The sequence below is a fragment of the Enhydra lutris genome, unplaced genomic scaffold (genome assembly GCF_002288905.1).
Source record: "Enhydra lutris kenyoni isolate GAN:26980312 unplaced genomic scaffold, ASM228890v2 scaffoldscaffold12, whole genome shotgun sequence".
Taxonomy (NCBI): domain Eukaryota; kingdom Metazoa; phylum Chordata; class Mammalia; order Carnivora; family Mustelidae; genus Enhydra; species Enhydra lutris.
This window is the reverse complement of record NW_019154096.1, coordinates 71,180,775-71,203,391: the sequence shown is the minus strand read 5'-3', so window position 1 is coordinate 71,203,391 and position 22,617 is coordinate 71,180,775. Positions and strand designations below refer to the sequence as shown.

General features: G+C 48.5%; 1 protein-coding gene across 3 annotated transcripts in view; it reads left to right on the top strand.

Annotated features, from left to right (window-relative positions):
- The window catches only part of LOC111144712 (fibroblast growth factor receptor 2), a 98,429-nt gene that overhangs the window by 41,686 nt on the left and 34,126 nt on the right, over positions 1-22,617 (top strand). For 2 of the 3 annotated variants that reach the window (XM_022499149.1, XM_022499147.1), the window contains 3 exons: positions 3,577-3,700; positions 19,297-19,487; positions 22,202-22,346. In XM_022499149.1, the coding sequence (XP_022354857.1) occupies positions 3,577-3,700; positions 19,297-19,487; positions 22,202-22,346 (460 nt within the window). The remainder of the gene's footprint in view (positions 1-3,576; positions 3,701-19,296; positions 19,488-22,201; positions 22,347-22,617) is intronic. The other variant, XM_022499148.1, reaches the window with a different exon arrangement.

The following is a 22,617-nucleotide window of genomic DNA, read 5'->3' as shown; positions in this document are numbered from 1 at the left end:
GGGCGGCGTGTTTTTTTTTTCCCGACAACCCCCCATTATATATATTTTTTTTCTCCCCCCCCCCCCCCCCCCCCCCCCCCCCGTTTATCAGTAACTGTTCATAGTATCTTACCAGGTCTGAACGTAAGAATACCTCTTTCTTTTTAATGACTGTGTGTTATTTTGTTGCAATGAATTAACTGTCTGTTAGTTCATATAGGACAAAGTATATTTTAGTAATGATTTTCTTCCTGGTGGATTCATTTTTGCCCTTACAAACGGTGCTGGAAACCTCAGTCTTGTTCATGTGCCTTGAAGTCATCCTGCTGTTTTCTGGTTAGGTCTCATTGCTAGCAGTGGAATTAACTGGATAAAAAGAAAAAGAATGGGTTGCTGATTTTAATAGGCCCTGCCAAATTATTGCACAGAAAGGTTTTTCTCTATGTTTCTGTTCTCAGTTTGAGCCTCTTTTGCCCTCCACCCTCGCTAAGTACTCAGTGACAGGTACTCAGTGATGTGGCTCTTCCTAATTTTTGTTAATCAGCAGGTGAATAACAGGGTCTCATTATTGTTTTAATTTGCATTTCCTTGATTGTTAATAAGGTTAAGCATCTTTTCATATGTTTATTGGGTATTTACATTCCCTCTTCTGTGAAAGCAAAGATGTGCATTTGCTCTAACTGGCAGAAGAATGGTAGCACTAAAAAGATGAGGTATATAAAAAAACCCACAAAGAGGACATCTGACATTTTTGTTGGAAGGTCAGTGTCTTTAGGTTGACCCTGAATCGGGGTATGGAAGAGGAGTGCTTAGAAAAGAAACACAAAAGTCTTTGTGTCTTTGCCCCCCATCTTGATAGAGTTACTGTTTGTCCTCCCCCAGCTTGTCATTAAGCAACCACTAATTAATGGTAGGATATCCCCTAGGAGAGTGTCAAACGTTCCCACTGTTGGCAGCTTCTAAGGGCGTCCATTTGGAAAGTGCCACAGCTCATAAAATTTGGGATTGGTGGTATGTCAAGGAATCAAATACTGGAGCAGTGGTGTAAGAAAATAAATATTAACAGCACTGCATGGGGCGGTATTGACTGAGTACCAAGGTCTCGGGCAGGGCAGAAGCACCTTGTTTGGTAAGTGGGTTTCTCATTGTGAAAGCGTTTTATAAATGTTAACTTATTAATATTTGTAGTGCATCTCCAGGAAGGAAACACTTCGGGGAGCACAGGCTGTCGACGAGGGGTTTTACGTGGAATGCCATCGCCCCGACAAGAGCCTGGGTCTGACCATATGCCCTGGGGTTAAACACGGCAGTGGTATGCCGAGCTGCCTATGCCAAGATTTAATGTCTTGGGCAGAGGCAGATGATGCCCTCCCCGTGCAGTTCAGGTTCAGCTCCATTTGGAATGTGCCATGTGCCAAATCTGGATCCAGGCGCAAGAAAGACATTGACAGTTTGGACGGGGTCCAGAGACAGGCACTAGTCATGATTAAGGGCTTATGGGCATGACATTTGAGCAGGGGCTCAAAGAACAGAATATTTACAGCAGAGCTGAATGTTGGATTACGTGGCTTGGTGACGTTAGGCCCTGTGGCTTCATCCCCAAGTTACCCTCTGTGTGATTAGTCCTTCAGAGCCCAGGAAAGTCCTATTTCTGATACCACTGAGAGCTTGGGGAGAGGGAGGGTCTCTGTGTGGGCCCATCTGAAGGAGTTAGTTTCTGAGTCTCCCATGCTCTTCAACACACGGCTCCAGGGTGACACCCATGGGGGGCCAGGATTTCAGTAGAGAATTAGCAACCGCTTCTTCTTCTTGGTGTTCCCTCTACACACTGCATAGAAGGCTTATCCCTCCTGAGAGGAGACCTCCCCTCTTGCTTGGGTTCTCCTAGAAGCCTACGTACGGCCCAGCCGAGAGCAGGAGGGAGGTCTTTGCCATTGGAGGGGACACACTCTCTCCACTGGGGTCTGATGCCTTCAGGTTCATTTTACCACCAGACTCTTAGCCTGTGACACCGAGAATGAATGTTCCCTCATCAGCTCCATGACAGGAGATGGAAACAGTCCAGGGTTGTACAGGGGAGCTGGTGAGAGGACAGCAGCTTGAGCAAAGGGACTGTCTGCCCAGAACTCACTCTCATTTCACTGATCGTCCTCGGTGAAGAAGAGTCCAGCCCTTACCCCCGTGATCCTTCATGAGACTGTGCGTGACGAGCAGTGGTCTCGTTCTTGAACCAGCATCGGTCGCTGCTGTCTGTGACAGCAGCTCACAACAGAGCTCAGCCTGTGACACGACATGGGTTGGGGGGTAACGGGCTCCGGTAACCTCTTACTTCTGTGGGTGCTGCTTTTCGAAGTGGACAGCTGCTCTGCCCTCCCGTTTTTATAATGGAGAGTTCATGAGATGAGTTTCTTTATTCTCTAGTTCCTTGACTCACTCATGTGCTTGCAGAGGCTCGGCTGGTATTATCGGTTTTTATGTGATTAAGGCAGAAAACACTTGCAGTGTTCAGGGAATCATTCAGAAGGTCAGTTGAAATTCCCGAAATCATCGTTAAGACTGGTAGGGCCCAGGCTTTTAATTTACTTTTTGATTTTCTCCTCGCCATGTCTTTAGAGTGCCTTGTCCAAAATACCTTTACAACATGATTTGGATTTGGAGAGAAAGGGTAGAGCCTTGAGCCTGCAAGAGAAAATCTGCATTTCGGTCTTAGTGAGGAAAAGTCATGCTTGCCTGAAAGTTTGAGTCGGTGGAAATATTTTAAAAGCAAGGTGGGAATGTCAGAGTCTAGCCTGTTTGCGTGTTGACAGAACTATGGGTGGCAGTCCCAATACCTTATTGTCACATGTGCTGCTTATCTTTGAAAAAGTCTCAAGGAGTCTGTAAGCAGATGGATATGCAGCTTAGGTTTCCTGAGGATTCATTGCTCCCATATTTGGAATTCTGAGTGTGTCTCTCAGGAATATGTAGCATCCATTCGACCACTGCCAGAGATGGGAGGGGCAGACCTGTGTTCCCAGTTGAAACTTCTGGCGGCTTCCAGACAGCCTCTGAGGGCCGTGGGAAAAGAAACTGGAAGGTTCCAGAACAATACAGAATGTAGCTTGTGGGCTTCTTGAGAGATTCACCTTAGCTAAGGCCGGATGGAGTGCTCAGAGCAGTGACTGGCATACAGTAAGTGGTCATTGGTGCTGGCCCTAAGTGGTCCATGGGTGCCCTGGGGCCTGAGGGTTCCTATTGGATGAGCAACCTTTCAGCCTCTGCTCTGGGGCACTGGTAGGGTCGCAGGCTAAAGGGCAGGCTCCCCCGGCCATTTGGCAGCTCCTGGAGGAACCGTCAAACCATGACCGCGAGAGACCCAGTCCGCACACTTGCATATCTGAACGTGTCTATATCCCCTTGTGAGACATTCACCTTAATGACAATGATTGTTTTCACTTGTCTCCATTCTGAGTCCTTTGTGTGAGGGAAATGTAGAATTCAGGAGATAGTTCTCTACTTTCCTTGTCTCCCCCAACTGCTTTTTAGATCAAGAAAGCGAAGTATCTAGTATTCTGTGCTAAGCATGTTAAATAAGCACCTTTACTTTGATCTTTTCAGGTGCGAAACCAGCACTGGAGCCTTATTATGGAGAGTGTGGTCCCGTCCGACAAAGGAAATTACACCTGTGTGGTAGAGAATGAGTATGGCTCCATCAATCACACGTACCACCTCGATGTTGTTGGTGAGTTTGCTTCTCCCAAAGGGGCAGCTGTACACCAGCTTGACTCCTGTGACATCGTGAAAGTGAATCTTGTTTCTTTCCCATGGTTTAAGGAGAGTTGGTCCATTTCCTTCTTCCTCAACACATGCTGTCGTTAGAGAAGGATTCTTTTGTCAGATGACCGTGTTCTGTTTCCCGAGGAGCCATGCTTTATGTATTTTGTGTGATCCTCTTGGTTCCCTCGCGTCTTGTGGAAAATGGATATAGTGTGAAAGGTGCTGACATTCTGGAAGCTGAAAATGGATGGACATAGACAATGAAAATAACATTCTGGAGAATGTTGGTGTGTTCAGGGAAGGGGCACAGATATGCTCTAAGAGAACTTTTAAAGATTTCTTTGTTTTAGAGGGAGAACAAGAGCAAGTGCAGGGGGTGGGGAGGGGCAGAGGGAGAGGGAGAGAGAGAATCTTGAGCAGACTCCACACTGAGCGTGGAGCCCAACATGGGGCTCTATCCCATGACCCTGAGATCATGACCTGAGCTGAAATCAAGAGTTGGATGTTTAACTGACTGAGCCACCCAGGAGCCCTTAGACCTTTGCTTTTAAAAGAGAGGAAGCACAATCAAAAAAGGGCTGTTGTATTGTATTGTATTGTGTGGTATTGCCTGCAAAAGAGTAAAGGAAAAGGTATCAGTATGACTGAGCTGATAGCTGGCTGGGGCAGGTCAGGGTCAAGGCGCCCAAGTGAAAGTCATTCGAGATTGTAGGCTCAGCGTTTGTTCCTAGAAATGATTCCTTCTGTGGAAAGGGAACTGTGTATATGGGCTTGTAAATATCTAAGTGCTCAGATAGATAGGGCATTTTAATTAAATATCTTAAGACCAAGTAGCCTGATGTCCTGGAACTCAGATTTTGTCCCATCTTGCCTATTGTGGTGGGTTGTGTTGTAACTGATAAGGAAAGAGGGTTTCTCTGTCCCGTGGGAGGATTGGAGATGCCGAGGTTGGGTCTCATTGCAGCAGGGATGGTGGCCTAAGATCTTTGGATCCTTTGTACGATCCATCTTTTCTCTGTCTTGTCGTCTACCTGGACTCTCAGGCTCACCGCCTGACCTTGAGTCCTGGCTGAGGGTCAGCTAACCAGTTCGCCCTTCTCTTGCGGATTGCCAGCTTCAGCTAAGGGGCTCAACTCCAGGCTCTCCCTGATGGATTTTGCCTTAAGGTGACCCTATGTAACTCCACAGACCATGCCCACCCTTCATGTCTATGAACAACGGCTTTCCTCCATCATTTCCTGTACATGTGTCCCTAGTATTATTTCATGTGTGGCCATTTCTTCTCCTTTAAGAAGCTATAAACTCTCTGAAGAGAGGCTCCATAGTGATTTGAATTGCCCAAAGAACCATGAAAACACCTTCCAAAAGCTTGATTAACCAAATTACCTAGATTTTGGTTCATTGAAGTTTGAGACTAACTGCAAATTGAACAAAACCATTTTGATTTTTTATCAGGTTGCCTTAAATTAAATCCATAAGAAGCTCTGCCTTTGAAAGCATGAGGTAGTATTTATTTCTGAGCATGTGTTAAAATTCAGTGAAAAAAGTATTTGTGACGCTTTATCTTTGTTATAACAACGTCAAATTTGGTAGCTTTTACATAATGTAGATCCCCTGGACATTCCTAAAAGACTGAGTTTCTTTGCTCACAGAGATATTGGGGAAGGTTTCTTAGTGGGAATCACTACGCACAGGTATTTTACAGATCAAACCAAAAGAAGTAACACAAACATGAGAAGAGAATGGTGAACATTTATTTTGGCATCGATGGGCCATAAATCTGTTGATTAAGCACACAACATGAGTTCACATTGGGCCTCACATCGCCTGAATTTGACATGAGAGCGTTTCTATTTAAGGAAAGAAAGATTTGGGGCTAGAAATTCTTCAATAGTTAATTTTGAAACAAAGTAATTGATTGTGTGAATAAGATAGTCATGTTGTAGCAGTCCCCAGGGATTCTGGCTTTGCGCGGGTCATCGTCACCCCCCCCCCCCCACATGGCTCGCTGGGATTGGCTGGGGACCCGTCCAGGAATCTGGAGTCCAGGAATCTGGAGTCCAGGAATCTGGAGTCGGCTGGGCCACCTCAGCTCCTAGCAGGTTTTGGGTTGAGTTGTTATGTAAAACATTCAAAGCCCCTCACCCCACCTCTTCTTTGAGCTTTCTGGCAGCTCATCTCTGTGAAGCCCTCTGCCGTCTCTCTTACAGTTTAGGGCTGGATTTGAATTGGGCTGCTGAATAATGGAATTGTGCTGTCTAATGTTAATCCCCTGGCAATCAGTCTTGTTGAAAAGAGCGTATGATTCAGTGGTGTAATGTAGAGGGAGCATAGAGCGTATGGAGTAATGCAGAGAAAGGCCTGATTATGTCACAAATTTGGGAGATTGCCCAGCCAGACGGGGGCCAATAATGACACAATGCTGGTTGGGAATATCCATTAAAGCTCAACCCTTAATAATTTTCCAAGCCTTGAACCTTCTTTATAAATAGAAGCCAAAAGTCAGTGGAGTATAAGACATTTTCAGGAAAGATGGAGGTGTGAAATACTGTCATCTTTGCTCAAAACCCCGGTAATTGCTTTGAGAAGCACTAATAAAATAAGAATTGAGTCGGCTCGAGAGTCTCATGCAGACTTACGGGGTTGGCAGGCGGGCGTTCTGAACATCTCAGCAAGTGGCAGCAGAAGGGATTCGGGCTTGAACACCGATTTTCTGGTGGCCCACAGTCTGAGCGTAATACACCGCCCCGTGATAACAAGCTTCCCAGCTATAGCTGCATCTCCCAGAACATCGGAGACTTCCCCAGTGAAAGTGAAGTCCTGTCCTTGCTCACGTTCCTCGAGAGTTTATTTTTGTTGCTATGATACATAGGTTTGGGGTTCAGATACTGCGAAGTATCAAAATGGGCAAGATCTTTTTATTGAAATTCTTCCTCGGGAAGGCATTCCCATAAGCACTTTAATGTAAAAGCCGTGTAATTTAAGTGACATTCTTGTGTTCTGGAATTAAACAGCCAGCCATTGTGTGCGAGGGAAATGCTCTGGTGTATGGCAGCCCTTTAGGAGCCTCGCTTGATCCTCATTAAAATTGACACCATTACTTTTCAGCCATTTACTGGCGAGGGAAAATTAGCGCGAAGCTCCACATCCCGGTAATTGTGACTCTCCTAAACCAGGCTCCCCTCAGAGGGCTGGCTTCGGGAGGTGGCGAGTCTTGGCCCTTGTTCATTAGTGAAACGAGGCCAAGGCTCTGGGTTCTGATGGCTCTGCCACCAAGAAGCCACAACCTGGGACACATCCCGTGACCTTGGGTTTCCCGAGCGAATGGCGACAAGTCCCTTCGCCTTTCCTGAGCCCTTCTGGCCTCACCGGGGGAGTTGGAATGTTGGTATTTAGCTCATTCCTGTGATGGCGGGGTTTGTCTCCTGGGGGCTGCTGTGACAAGTGAGGGCAAACTGGGATGGGTTAAGACAACGGAGGTTGATTCCGTCTCCGTTCTAGAAGCCAGATGTTTGAAGTCAGGGTGTCAGCGGGGTTGGTTCCTTCTGCAGACTGAAGGGGCATCTGGTTCACGCTTTTCTCCCCAGCTGCTGCTGGCCGCCCTCGGCTTGTGGACATGTCACTTCCATCTCGACCTCTGTCATTCCACGGCTTTCCTCTCTGCGTCTCAGATCTCCCTCTGTGTGTCTCCTACAGGGACATGTGTCACTGGATTGAGGGTGTGCCCTCCATCCAGGATGGTCTCATCTCAAGATCCTTAATTAGAAAGACCTCGTTTCCAAATAGAGTCACATTCACAGGTTCCAGGGGTGAGAACATGGACTTACCTTTTTTTGGTGGTGGTGGGGGGGTGTTCAGTTCAACCCACTATAGTTGTTATGAGAATCTGTTTGGGTTCAAAGATTAAAAAAAAAGCAAAACCCAAAACCAAATTGGCATCAGGTGGCCAGCAATAAATGCTGGTTTTCTTTTTTTTTTTTTTAAAGATTTTATTTATTTATTTGACAGACAAAGATCATAAGTAGGCAGAGAGGCAGTCAGAGAGAGAGAGGAGGAAGCAGGCTCCCCACTGAGTGAAGAGCCCGATAAGGGGCTCGATCTCAGGACCCTGGGATCATGACCTGAGCCGAAGGCAGAGGCTTCTGAGCCACCCAGAAGCCCCAAATGCTGGTTTTCTCCCTTCAAACCTGGACTCTCTGGAGAGTTAGAAGGCATTTTATTTATTTTTATATATTTTTTTAAAAGATTTTATTTAGTTGAGAGAGAGAGGGAGGGCATGAGAGAGAATAGAGGGAGAGGGAGAAGCAGATTGAGTGGGGAGCCTGATGCGGGGCCCGATCCCAGGTCCCCAGGATCATTACCTGAGCCAAAGGCAAATGCTTAACCAACTGAGCTACCCAGGTGCCTCTAGAAGGCATTTTTAATAGCTTTTATTAGACTCCATCAGAAGTTTTATTAAATAAACTGAGTGCCATAATGGGACCAATGGAAGGGGCCAGGGGCTGCCGTTCACGTCCTGCTGGGTTTACCCCTTCGGTTAATCCAGTTGTCAGGGCCGTCCCAGGACCGATCCAGTCACAGAAGAGGATCATGGCGTGTTTGCGAGCCCCGAGTTCCTGAGGCTTTCTTCCACCCTCACCCCTCACCCCACTGATAGTTGAGGAACATCAGGTTTGGGGTGTTGGGGGTTGGTGAGGGATTTATTTGCCAAGGACTTAAAAAACCTCCGGAGCCCGGGGCTCCATCTGGCTGTTCTGGAAACCATGATTAATGCTCCGTCCGGCACTGCACATGGAGGTCTTGGTTTTAGGTGTCCCGTGGTGTGGAGCAGCAGGGACCGCTGCAAAATTCTGAAAACCCCCACTCTGTGTTCCAAACAACAAAGTGAGAGAGAGAGAGAGGGAGAGAAAGAGAGAGAGAGAATGTGTTTAATGGACCAGTTGGCCCTCCTCATTCATAGAGACTCTTTGACTTTGATTTATGAACTTTTTCTCCCTTTGGGTGTCCCAATTCTGGAATCCCAGAGACCATGATATAAGTTTTGAGCTTTTCACCTGGTGGTGGGTATTTGCAGGGTAGGGTGCAGGGGAGGTTGGAAGCGGTGCCTCTGGATTTGCTGGGCCGGCCATGCCTTGTCCTCGATCAGTCTGACTTTCTAGAGATTTGTCTCCCCCCAGGACAAGAAGTGTAGGCGCCAGACGGGGTCTCAGTGGTTGGGAGCCAGTCAGCGGGCACGCAGGCCTCTGGCTGGGTGGGGGTCGCTCAGGCTCCTCACCAGTCCTGACTTGCTCAGCGGCAGAGCGCCGGGGTGCTGTCGACGAGCCCTTGACATAAATCTCCTCTAACTGGGCTCCGGACATGATGGGACGGAGCCTGAAAGCACGAAGGAATCTGTCCTGGCGCTCAACCCCCCTCCGGTGTGTGTTCAGGAGGAATGAAGCGTCTTTTATCCCAGCACTGACGGCCCGATAAGCCTGGCTGCGGGGCCGACGCCTGGCACCCATCCCCAGTGGGAGAAGGAGAAATTTCGTAAATTGTTTACTGCTTCGGGTAGCCTCTGTCCGGGGAAGACAAAGCCTCCAGTGTGGTCCCTGAGCAGAAGGGGGACTTGGAAAAAAGTAACATTTAGGTAAATGAAGAAGTGGTGGCCTCATTAATTAACTGGTTGGGTTCTTACTGAAACTGTCAAAAATTGGGATCGTTCCTGATCGTTCTCCTCAGGGAAGATCCCTCTCTGTCCTCATGTCTATCATCCCGGGGCTTCTAGACAAATCTTTTGTTTCTCTGTCTGATGAGGGGTGGCTGTTGTAGTAGGTAACATTGAACTACATGAATCCGTGCGTCCACAGATTCTAACGCCTTGAACGCTTGACTCTCATGTCCAGCAGTTGCCGCCCTTGTGCATTTCCCTGGTGTCCACCAGCCTCAGCCTCACAGAGCCCCTGGCAGTTCTAAACTGGAGTCATCTTGACCTAGAGGCTTCCTGGCCAGGCCCCCTCTGATTTTCCATCTTCATCTTCTTGCTGCCAGCTAATTCCTTCCTTTTCTTGGTCTGGGTTTAAGACTCGGTGTGTTTTCCCTGATGCAGGTCCCGTGTGCCAGCTCTGGGGTGGTGAAGTCCTTCCCGGGGGAGATAGGAAGCCCCTTGTTGATAGCGGCTTGGGGTGCCACGCTTGGTCATAGGTCACAGCCAGTGCCTTCGTAAGTAGGCTTGCGTAGTTACTGTAGGATCCTGGAACGTGGGCAGGGTTGAGTAGGACGCGAAGTCATGTTGCTGCTCTCTTCTGTGGCTCCTGGAGCCATTTCCCCATTTTCTTCCCAACCGATGCTACTGTGTCTGCCCTCATGGGACTTCATGCCTTCTGGAAGCGACTCTGGAGGTTCGTGTGGGAATTACGTGGTGGAGGGGTTCATGTTCCATTTCCAGCTTGGGCAGTGCTGTGGCCTTGGAAGGCGCGGAACCTCTGAGCCTCGGGTCCCTTGTCTATAAAGCGGGGGGCAGTGACCTTGTCCCGTTGTCCGGATGCAGGGGGTGGTGAGGTGGTGGGGGTCGATGCTTCTAAATAATAGAACCATGTGCTTGAGGGTTAGTCACTCAAATTAGGTGGTCCCCCAGCTCTTCTTGGATGGCCAGGCTGAGCCATGTGCACTCGGCACAACCCTGGGTAAAGGAGTGGCCCGTCCTCTTTCCTCCAGGACAGAGATTTCAAAACTTCCCTTTGATCTACTGTTTAAATGAGCTTTGGGTTACTGCAGAGAGGATTTTTATACCTGTTTCACAACAGGGATTCCAGGGGGTGAGAGCCGGTCAGTGGGTAGCCCCGGCACCCTGAAGGTACCAACCTGTAAATGAGTGCTCTCCTGCAGGACCAGGACCAGCCAGAAGTCCTTCCTTCAGGTCCGTGGGCAGGTGGTATCTCATGTGCTGGCTCCTGAGGCTGGAGCAGGCACAGGCCAGCATGGATGGGGCACGTTAGGACTTCGCAGCGTCAGCGTTTTTGCCGTGTTCTCTGCAAGCCATCAGTTGCCCTCTGCCCCACAGCTGAGGAAGGAAGCTTTATTGATTGCTTTCGATTCTGGCAGGGGTCCCGGCCGAGGTGGCTGGGGAGAAGGCTAGGCTAATACCTGATCTCTTGTCTCATCTTTGGCATTGAGTCTATGGTGTGGGCAAAGAGGATGTAGAAGTGTCACAGATGAGTTACGATCTTACGGCTTTTTGTACAAAGACTGTCTCTTCCCTACACCTGGTGGTAGGATAGGTCGGGGCAGGGGGTGGGGAGAAAGCTGCTGCTGTCCAAGCGTGGTCGAGTGGTCTTGGCATGAGGATCTAAGTGCACTGCTAGCAATCGCAGTGCCCAGGAATGGGCTAGAACTTCATAACCGCTCCGTCAGTGCGCTGAATTGGAAAAATAGAGGAAAAGCAGTTTAATCATGACTTTCTTTTCTTTTTTAAAGATTTTATTTATTTATTTGAGAGAGCAAAAGAGAGAGAGAGAGAGAGCGTGCGCATGAGTAGGGGATGGGGAGGGGCAGAGGGAGAGCGAGAAGCAGACTCCACATGGAGCAGGGAACCCGACATGGGGCTTGGTCCCAGGACCCCTGGATCATGGACTGAAGGCAGGCGCTTCACTGACTGAGCCACTCAGGCCATCCCTGACCTGTGACTTTATATTTGGAGTTTGTGGTTCTTAACATGGCAAGTTCTGAAGCGAGTGCTTTTCAGAGTTGCCTGATGTCAGTCCCCTTTATAACCAAAAGATCTTGGTTGGGAAGTATTAGGTCAGCTGTCATTAAAACGTCAATACAGAAATGCTGTGAGCTTTCTTCCCGTTTCAAATGATACCTTCACCCGAGCCTTTATGCCTTTATGGGTGACGCCGCCCTTAGAATGGGGGTGGTACCCAGTTGACTGAGAGATCCTGTCAGAGTTCTAACATCACAGCACAGAAGACCCCAAAGCTGCCACAGTGAGATGATGATAGATAGGGATGGAGATTTCTGGATCTTGATAGAACGACTTTTTCTTTCTTTCTCCCAGAGCCTCCCCCTCAGAGGGTTCTCTCACGCAAGGATTCCTGTAGGAATCCTTTCCATCACAAAGAAGTGTACAAATTAACAGGTCAGATTATGTGCCGGACCTGTTTCCCCTCACGTCAGCTGGAAAGTGGTATTTCGCAAGACAGGTGTTGGATATTATTCTAGAAGGATCATTTGGCTGTGGTGCTTTCTTTGACAAAGAAAGTCCCTTTTATTTATTTGAAAGAGTGAGAGAGTGAGAGAGAGAGAGAGCATGAGCAGGAGGAGGGAGAGAAGCAGACTCTCCTCCTGAGCAAGGTGCCCAACACGGTGCTCGACCCCAGGACCCTGGGATCATAACCTGAGCCAAAGGCAGACACGTAACTGACTGAGCCACCCAGGCACCCCAGAGAGTGAGAATCTAACGAAGCCTCCATGCCTAGCAGGGAACCCCAAATGGGGCTCAGTCCTCTGACCCTGAGATCATCACCTGGCCGAAATCAAGAGCTGGACACTTAACTGAGCCACCCGGGCACCCCAAGAAAGTCCTCATTTTATTGGGTTCAGTGTGCACTCAGGACTGGGGCTGAAGTCCTTTGCATTTTGCATTTGGCCAATAGAAACAAAACCACTCTGGGTGTGAAACCATCAGTGAATGTTCCACGGTGTTGGGGGGAAGGGTGACGCTGGTCTGCAGGCTGGCTTGAGGCTTCCCAGCTGGCTCAGACAGTGAGAAATGGTGCCTCTCGCGAGCTGGGTAACTATCTGGACTCTTCTCTGTAGGCAACGCTGACAGCAAGGGGTATTGAGAAGAGTTCTGTGTTCAGTTCTGAGTTTGCCTCTAAGAAAACAAATGAGGTTTTATCCTTTAACTTCTCATGTTGTTTGCACCAAAGGGAGGCATTTCTTGTTTGCTCAGATGGGCTGAAAGCTTTTCCTTCTGCTTGAATCACCCCAGGAGCAAAATAAAGCATCGAAGAGTTTGGTGTGGTCGATTTTTCTAGACTTCCTCTAGGGCGAAGGCCTTTTCATGGTGGAAGTTGATTAACCTGTGAACATTATTTTTGTAGACCTCTTCCCACATCTGTACGTGTTGTCGATTTCCTTCTTATTCGTGACCCCTGTGCTCTTCTGGATCTCAGATAGTTTATTTAATCATTTCCCTCTGGGTGGGTGTTTAGGCAGTTTCAAAAGAGGCAAGCTTTGTGCACACCATAGTTGGCTGCCTGGGTGACTCTTTTTCTGGGCTGGATTTCTAGAGCCGGACTCACTGGATCCCCTTGGATGTCAGTGAAACATCTCCAACCTAAAGAGCTCCATTTTGAGTACTGCTATCTGTGGGGACTCCCCAGTGATGTGATTTTTAGCTTCTCTGCAGGTCGTTTGAGAGAAGTCATTCTGATCTGGAGTTCAGCAGGAAGGTATGTTTCATTCTGGGACTTTGGAAAAACATCTCCAGCATGTTCTTCCCATGGAGGGAACCCAGCTATGCAGACACCAGCTGATAATCTTACATTCCTGAGAGATGTCGCACCCCCTGTGGCAAGTAGCAGGGTGCTGAGGCTCTGGGACGTGGCTCCCAGCATGACCGCTCTCAGCTGTGTTTACCCCAGCGCCACTGGAGCGAGCGCGGGGAGACTGACGTCTGAGTTTTACATCAGCGTGAAAACCAAGCACAAGACAGGGAGGGCCCCTGTGCGGAGTCTTTGTGTCAGAACAGAGAAGAGCTCTCAGTAAACTGGGCAAGGTAAATACACTTAACTAATTGAGAAGGCAGGTTTTCCGTGACCCTAGAAATAGATCTTGTTCGCTCTGAGATAGAGTCACCTTTGCTGTGTCTCCATTTAAAAAAAAATGGCGGCAAAGCATATGTAACAGAATGTCCCATTTTGGTCAATTTTGAATGTGCAGTTTAGTGGCATGAAATATACATTTACATGGTTCTGCAATGATCACCACCATCTGTCCCCAGAACTTTCCTTCGTCCTGAAGCCACATCTCTCTTTAACCAGAGGAAAGACCTTTTTGACCCTCTCTTGGACATAACTTTGTGGTCACCTAAGAGTCTTCAGTTCTGGTTTAACTTTTAAAGGCACAGAGCTCAGGGTATCGTAAACATTTGGGGGTGTGAATAACACACAGCTCTGCTCTGGTAATTTGCCCAAGAAGACCTAAATTGACACCCAGCTGGTAGAAGCCACTCAGCCCCCAGCCACATAATACAGTCAATGACATTAATTAGGGAAGGCACTTTGCCTCCACCTGCTTTGGTCTTCCCAGGCCGCCCGACCACAGCCAGCACTTCGCCCCGTTCTCCACCTCATCGAGCAAGTACAAAGGAATTAGTGGTGTTTTGCTTCTAGCATTTCGCATGGTGCAGCCTCCCTAAGTCACTGAGGGACTTCGGCGCTGGAGGGAAGACACCGTGGCTTTCCCCAGACAGGCCTGGTCTGCAGACATTTTTGCTCTCTCTGTAGGAAAATTGTGTATGTTTTAGAGGAAGCTGGATCCCCACCCTGCCCAGTTCTGCAAGACTTTCAGGGTCGGATGTCCAGGCAGGGGGAAAATGAGGCTCAGCTGAGCTCAGGACAGAGAGCAACACACCAGTGACCTTCTACAAAAAGGCATTTTTCCTTTTTTTTTTTTAAGTTATTCCAGGTGCTCAGTACCCCAGGTCACTCCATCTGTTCTAGAAGATGACAAGTCGGAATGCCCGCTCCTGGTACTCGGACTCTTAATAAAAGAGATCAGTTCTACGGACCCTTTTTGTTCTGACCTTCTTTTGTGCCCATCCCTAGAGGCTGGAGAAAATGTAGGGAAAACAAAACTCAGAGCCCAACTCGATCTGTCCCGTGTGTGTGGAGTGTATCAGGTAGAGGCTTGACAAGGCAATGAACTCGTTCTACTAATTGTAATTAGCGCGAGGTCTCTGGCAGGTTATTGGGCTCCTCGGACTTCAGAGGGCTTTGATCGCCTCTTGCTAACTGGGTTAGTGCGTTTTTTTATGCAGCAAAAGCAACTACTACCTGCTCTTTAGAAAATCAATCGAGGCTGGGCTTTAGAGAAAGAATTCTCTGTTGTTTTCACTTGTCCTCCAAATCGGGTAGAACGTTCTTTCCCTATTGAACACCTTGGAGTTGCTAAGAAACTACCATTTTAGAGGAAGGGTAATTAAATTTTGATTTCAATTTAAGGACAGAGCAGGCAAGGTTCTCTACGCTCTTTACATGAATGGGTGCCCCAGAGCAGGAGACCTGCTGTTTCCAGATCAATATTGGCCACTCGGCGTGATTCAAGTCTCTGGGTGTTTTGCTGCCCAGAGAACAGCTTTGAAATGGTTCTTTGTGACAAGGGCTGCTGAACTTTTGGGGGAGAAATACTCAGGAGACTAGTGTGTGCTGGGAAACCTGCAACTCTGGGCTTGATTAATTTATAGGTGTAATTTAAGAACCTGGTCTCCTTCTGATCCCCGGGATGCGTGTTTACCGAGCCTGTAGGCATGAGGCCTGTCTGCTCTGTGGACATTTTTTATGGCCTTTGCTATGTCAGAGCTGAAGTTGTAGATCTCTTATGAGCCAAGCGTATTATTATGTCCAGAGGAGGACTGGCATGTTATAAAGTTTCAGTGGTCAATTAACAAAGATTTATTCTTTGTCACTCAGGTATTTTCTCTTTCTCAATAATTACCTCTTGGAACGAAGCAGGCTGTTTTCCTCCTGCTTTTTCTGGTTGTGGCCCCCAGCGTCAGAGCAGGACCCAAGAGGGTCAGTCTCGAAATTCAGACTCGGAGCACCTGGGCCTTCCACTTGGGGAGCGTGGACTGGCTTGGAGCTCCTGACCAAAGGGAGTGAGAGCGAGTGAACCCACGGGGGAGAGAACGTATTTTGTAAAGCACTTCAGTCTGTGTTTACTACGCATCTGTTTGGCGGAACCTCATTCCAGCCGGGCAGCCAACTACCCCGCCGGCAGTCACCGCACACCCTGGGCTTCGTTCCCTTCTGTCTCAAGCTGGAATTCGCACAGGGGCCGGAGAGCTGCTCCTTTCAAGGCGCGCGACCGGGTTCGGGTCCGCACCCCGCCCGCCTGCCGCCCGCTGCGCTCAGAATGTATCTTTAAAACATCACAGGAAGGACGCAGGGGTTGAGCTGCTTGTCAGCCTTTCTGTTTTTCCTTCTATTTATGTCACTGCCCCTGGAAAGAGAAAAGTCTGTTTTCTGTAAGATCTGAGAGTTAAACACGCAGTAAGAGAACCTTGCCTAAAACCGTAAAACCTTCCTGGTAGAGGCTGTCATTTTTTTGTTATCACATAGAGAGATGGGCCAGCTCTGAGTGTTAGTGCGTAACCGAGAGATCATTCATCGACGACTTCTTTTTGTATCAGCCTGTTGCCCCAAGCGTTGGAAACCTGAGGGGTTTGCTCTGCCCGGGGCCTGGTGAGGTTCTGGGGAGAGCATGTTAGCCTTTGGGGGGGGGGTCTTCGTGCCCACCATCACTGCCCTGTTCCGGGGCCCCTGGGGCGCTGTCCACGGAAGTCCCCTTTCTGCGGGAGCTACTGCCCGCACCCTGCCCCCCCCCCCCCCGTGTTTCAGAAGCTGGAACTTCTGTCATCCCCTTGCTGCTGATCACTGCTCTTTTGGGTCTGACAGACACCAGGAAAGAGTGATCGCTGAAGGTTTTGAGAAGAGGCATAGCTCTGTGCAGATCCTGGCATCCCGGGACCTCTTCCAAGATGTTTGGGGCCTGGTCTCAGACTTGTTTAAGGGCAGAGAATAAGGTTGCAAAGGAAATCAAAGCCTGATGTGGAGAAACGAAACATGAGGCCTACTGACTTTTTAAAAACATTTTAAATAACATTCTCTAAGGTTTCATTTTATACTGAAGGCCGCTGTAATAAGTTTTGGAAGACGGTGTAAGGTTTCGATTACAGAGCGATCCCGACTTGCAGTTTCTGTACCAAAAGTGAGAAAGGGCGGAGGGACGCGGGGCTGGTTGAGAGGTTATTTTGTATAAGGTGAGAAAATGTGAAAGGATACATTCAGGACTGCAAGCGGCAACTTTTGTTGCCCTGTAATTTGCAAACGCAATAATATTAAACCATTGCAAGGACTCCCCGCCCCCCACCCCCTTGGTGGAAATAGTCCGGATAGCAATGGAATAACTTAATAAGTGGAACGCGGCAGCGCGCTGACCACAAGTGAACAAGGCTGCGTCTCTGGCGTGGGCCCTGCCAGTGCTGTCCCAGGGACTACATTCCCTGCTGAGGGCTGGCGCAGGCCAGAGATGCCGGCCTTATGAAAGCACTCATTGTTCCCAGGGCATCGTTATTTGGTATTACATGCACAGTGTTTGCTTGTGAAACGATTTATTGGAAACAAGTATGTTTAAGAAGGAGAACTTGGTTTGAAATTCAGTTGATCTGGCCTATGACATTTAAGGTTTTATAGGGCCTTTGTTTCTAAGAATAAATATTTAGGTCCATTGTAAATATTTATCTCGAAACACACAAACACAGGCACGCAAAACTGGAAAACCGAGCCAGGGAACGAAAGGGCACCTAAAATGCACTTCTCTGCGGGAAAGGGCAAACTACCTCAATATGAGGTTATGTGTGAAGAAGGGGTTTTGTGAGCTTGGCTGGCAGTGTCTAACCCAGAGGACAGATACCCCTCCCACAAGGCGTCATGGGAGGAGGCCTGGTGAGGACAGAGTGTGTGTGTGTGTGTGTGTGTGTGTGTGTGTGTGTGTGTGTACACTTGACTCTGTTCTCCTCTCGTGGATGGGGCTCACTGGGATTAAACCAGCCTTGCCCGTGCGGGCTCCAGGCCGGGTGCCACACTGGGCTTGCCGTGGCCCAGTGCAGAGATGGCATGTCCGCCAAAGGGTGAGGCTTCCGGTCATGTTTCTGGTCATCTGTGGTCATGAAGAGATCATAGATTTGAGATTTTCTGCCCGCAAAAGTAGGCTTTCTGGGTTCTTTGTTCAGCCTCCAGGGTAATGTCCCGCAAATGAATGACTTCTTTGGAGACTCAAATCCTTATCTTTTTAATGTGAAAGTGTAGGTGTCTCTGAAGTGATGGGAGATTCTGGAATGAAATGTGCTAAGAGTAACCCACTAGCATTTCTTTCTTTTTTTTTCCTTTTTTTAAAAGTTTTTAAAGACCAACAGGCTTGTGCAGTAAAATCAATTTACATGTGGTTTGGTTTGTGTCCAACAAATTCCACCAAATACTATTTTAAGGCCCAAATATAGAAGGGTTTCAATATCGATCATTGTAATTTGCTGTTTCCAGTCCAGCACACGGGGACACTCAGGTACAGGGTAGAGACATGTTTGGTGTGTTGGGTTGGCTGGGATCTCTTCCTATCCTCGGCCATTTCTTAAGCTGGGGGTTAAAGGCAGTGGCCTCTGTAGTGCGGGGAGACAGATAGGCTGGCTTGCAGGTAAGGTAAGATAGGCTTACGTGCAGGTAAGGTGGGGGTGGGCTGATAGGTTTGTGGATGGCTGGATGGGCGATTGGGTATGTGTTACCCTTGACCAAACTGCCGTGTAGGAAGATGGCAGTCAGCTTGTGATTCTAGAGCCTTTGTGGACGGGATCATGCAGTGGGCTGCTCGGTTACCAGTTTCTTAAGGATACTTGTGTGCAGTTTCTCATGGACCTTGAACTACAGGATTTCTATAGAGACCCCCTTGAAACTGGAGAGGGACTTTTGCAGGTGTAAGACGAGGGGTGTCTTCTGTTGAGAACTTTTTGCTTCGAAAGAGCGGCAAGGCACGTGAGGGTGGGAAGTGATTGCTAACATGCCCTCTATGGGGCTTCCTTAAACATGGCCTAGAACGTCGCCGGGATTGGGGGACTGGGGTCTGTTTGTGTTTCTTTCGGTGCCACGTCTGAATAAGGAATGTCTTCTTGTGCATCTAGCATTGGGCAGATGGTAACACTCAGTATATATCGAGAAAACGAAGGGGTGGATGGTGACTAAAAGGGGTGAAGTCCACAGTGAAAAGAGGAAACCCGTTGTTCATCCAGTCTGTTCATCACCTTGAACTCGTGCTTTCGGTTTTTCTTTCCAAACAAGAAACAGTCTTCTCAGAGCGCCTTAGAGATGTTTTGGGAGACACTGAGTACAGGAGCCATTTTGGTGTTTTAGGTGACCTTGGGCTTGTCCCTTGCCAGTGACCTTAAGCTTATGGTCAAAGTGAGTCTCGATATTATCCCAAGGGGGACAAGTGAAGAGGCCCCTGTCCCCCTGCCGTTTGTCTTTTCCATTGTCAAAGTAAAACCTTTCCCCTTGTTTGGTGAGTGGCCACAGACAACCCATAACTTGAGATATCAGAAGTTCTTCTGTGTGTTTCCTAAGTAAGTATTCTTTTTACAAGGGTCGTGCTCTAGCAGTCTCCTTTGAAGTCGGTTTTGTTATACATTGGGTGGCGGTGTTATTTCAAAGGAGTCAGCCAGCAGACTTGAGGCCTTTAAGGCTTGTGTTCAGGAACAGCCTTCTGGACAACACAACTTACTTATTCGTCTCCCTCCCTGCCCCGCAGAGCGATCACCACACCGGCCCATCCTCCAAGCTGGACTGCCGGCCAACGCCTCCACCGTGGTGGGAGGTGACGTCGAGTTCGTCTGCAAAGTGTACAGCGACGCCCAGCCCCACATTCAGTGGATCAAACACGTAGAAAAGAACGGCAGCAAATACGGGCCCGACGGGCTGCCTTACCTCAAGGTGCTGAAGGTGAGGACTTTCTGAATCTCAAGGGACCCGCAGGGGTCTCCGTCATGGACGTCAGGGCGGGTTTTCCGATTTCCTGTTGGATCTGGGAGATGACGATTCTCCCATTTGACTGGCCAGGGGGAGAGTGTGTTAGGGGATTAGCAGATTATTAGACTCGCTAGTAAAATTGCATAAGGGAACTGGGGGCGGGGTGGGGTGGGGAGGAAGGGCTATTCGAGTGGGAGCCGGAATAATTCAGCTATTTATCGGCCCCGAGATCGCCGACAGGGCATTGAGGCTTAGCTGCATGTCCATAAAAGGGGGGGTCGCGATGCCGCCTCCTCTAGCAGAGTCCACGGGACGGCGTGCATTGAGCGAGCTCTGTAAACTCGAGGCAAGGTACCAGCACTTACCGTGATGCTGATGTCTCCCATCTCTTAATACGACGTTAGGATCGAATTGGCGTAGCCGTCTGTCCGAAGCAATTCACGTTTTATTTTCAGAAGAGGGCTAAAGGAAACTCATTCACCTGTGGCTTAGACAATAAACTTTATTTCTTTATTTTTTATTTTTTAAAGATTTTATTTATTTATTTGACAGACAGAGATCACAAGTAGGCAGAGAGGCAGGCAGAGAGAGAGGAGGAAGCAGGCTTCCTACTAAGCAGAGAGCCTGATGCGGGGCTCGATCCCAGGACCCTGGGATCATGACCTGAGCCAAAGGCAGAGGCTTTAACCCACTGAGCCACCCAGGCGCCCCAACAATCAACTTTAGAAAATGGTTTTGCACAAGTGAAATGTTGAACAAGGAAACTTTCTCCTTGCTTTTCATATTTGGCTCTTTGAAAGTCCCCAGTGGAGCCAGCATCAGTCTCTTTAATGTTTAGGTCTGTCTTGTTCTCCAGGATGGTGATGGCAAGCAACAGCTAAGTCTACAGACTTTTCTTAGCCACTGCCTACCACGTCTCCTGCATGTAGGTGCTCAAAGAGATCGTCCTTAGAAAAGAACGGTCTTCCCGTAGAACCATAGGTAGCCCCACTCAGAACTCTCAACCGGTGAGCTATTCTCCCCAGCTGAGAATCCCAGTGATCAGAAGAGCTGGAAAAAGATGACCAGCCCGGGGAACCTCGGGTTTGTTCTGCTTGGTCTTGATCACACGCCCCTCCCTCCCTCTCCATGGTCGAAGCCCATGACTCAGCTCGTTAAGGCAGTCACTTAGACCTCATGGAAGTTGTTTTCTGTGTTAGTTTTTTTGGTGATGTGTTGGTGGTGGGACCCTAGACAGCGCAAAGTCCTTCCTGGTTGGCCGTTATATTGTTCTCCTGTGTCTGTTCCAGCACTCGGGGATTAATAGTTCCAATGCAGAAGTGCTGGCTCTGTTCAATGTGACGGAGGCGGATGCTGGGGAGTATATATGTAAGGTCTCCAATTATATAGGGCAGGCCAACCAGTCCGCCTGGCTCACTGTCCTGCCAAAACAGCAAGGTAACAATGTTTTGTGTTTTTTTGTTTTTTGTTTTTTTTAAAAAAAGAAGTCTGGATGTAGAAGCTGAAAAGACTTGGTGCTTTGGGAAACTGCAGGCAGCTTCTAGGATGACTCTGTGGCCTTGGTATATTCATAATCATCTTTCTTCGGTGATGCAGCTGGTAGGATGCCAGCAGCCATGGAAAAATGCCCACGATGCTCAAAGTGCTTGCTCTCATCTCTTCTAAAGATTACCCTCCACCCCCTCTCCCCCAACCCAGTTTTGAAGTCGTTCCTTCTGGCTTGTCTTGTTTGGGCTGCACATTCCCCATCATGACTGTCCACCATCAGCATTTTAAACACACGCAGGCATGCCTGTTGAATTTGGGACATTGGCGTATCAGCAGAATTCCTATCTCCTTCTGCCCCAAATTGGTAGAGAAGTATTGGCACGCAATAATTTTTCCAACAGAATATCACCTCCTTGGTTACCCGTAATGGGTGCTTAGGAGATCCTGTCCCTGACCTTGCTGTCCCAAATTGGAGCATAATCCATCTCATGGGTGTGGACGCAGTTGAAGGCAGCTGCTGTTGAAGGCAGCCGTTGCCGTTCTCTGTCACAACTCACACTCAAATGTATATATTGAGGGAAAAAAAACCCTGCAGTGTCTTTGCTACCAAGATTGTACTTTCTTCTGTTTCTTTGTTTTTGTTTTTGTTTTTTTTTTTTTCACCCAACGGTAGTCAAAGTGGTGACACGTGAAAATCAGACACAATAGCCCGCCCTGGTTGGTGCCCACAGGGCCGGAAGGACGTGCCAGGTGTCCACTTGGGCGCGTCTCCAGGGTTTTGCTCCCTAATGCAATAAATTCAAGATAGCACCATCCCTTCCTCAAGGTGGGAGTCTGCAGCCAACAGGACCAGAACCCAGCTGGGACTTTTGGGGTGTTTATGCTTTTGGAAAACCATCCCTCAATCCAAAGCAACACAAAGGCCAAGAGAAGGGATCTCTGTGGGTTGATTTTTCCATGCGTCTGATTGCATGCATGTCTAGGTGGTGAAGCCGGTGTGGTGACGGGCCTGTGGCGGCGAGCTGCTCAGTGTCGCTCAGTGTTTCTCGGTTGTGGGCTTTGTGGATGGGCTGCGATCGGAATCTTCTGCTGGCCAGCACCTGCCGGAGCCCCCCGGTGCGATGCCTCATGGTTCCACGGCCCCCTCCACGGTCATCCCTGTGTTGTCTAGCCTTTTCTCTTGCCTCCCTGTTTTCTAGGCCGCCGGTGTTAATACCACGGACAAAGAGATTGAGGTTCTCTATATCCGGAATGTAACTTTTGAGGATGCTGGGGAGTATACGTGCTTGGCGGGTAATTCTATTGGGATATCCTTTCACTCTGCATGGCTGACCGTTCTTCCAGGTACATACTGCTCTTCCTCTCCATGGTTTTCCCCTTTCTGGGTTGATTGCTATAAAATTAACACAGCTTCTGTTCTCAGAAACAGCCCCTTTTATCCCAGCGTAAAGATTTTGCAAAATGTTGAAAATTATCCCCCGGGGATAAGAACGTTGCCTTTGGAAATTCACTTACAATGAGATCCCACACTCACATTTATGATCAAGTGACATTTCATCCTTAAAACCCAAAGGGATCTTAACATTTTCAGTGAGTCAATGTATAAATTCACCCA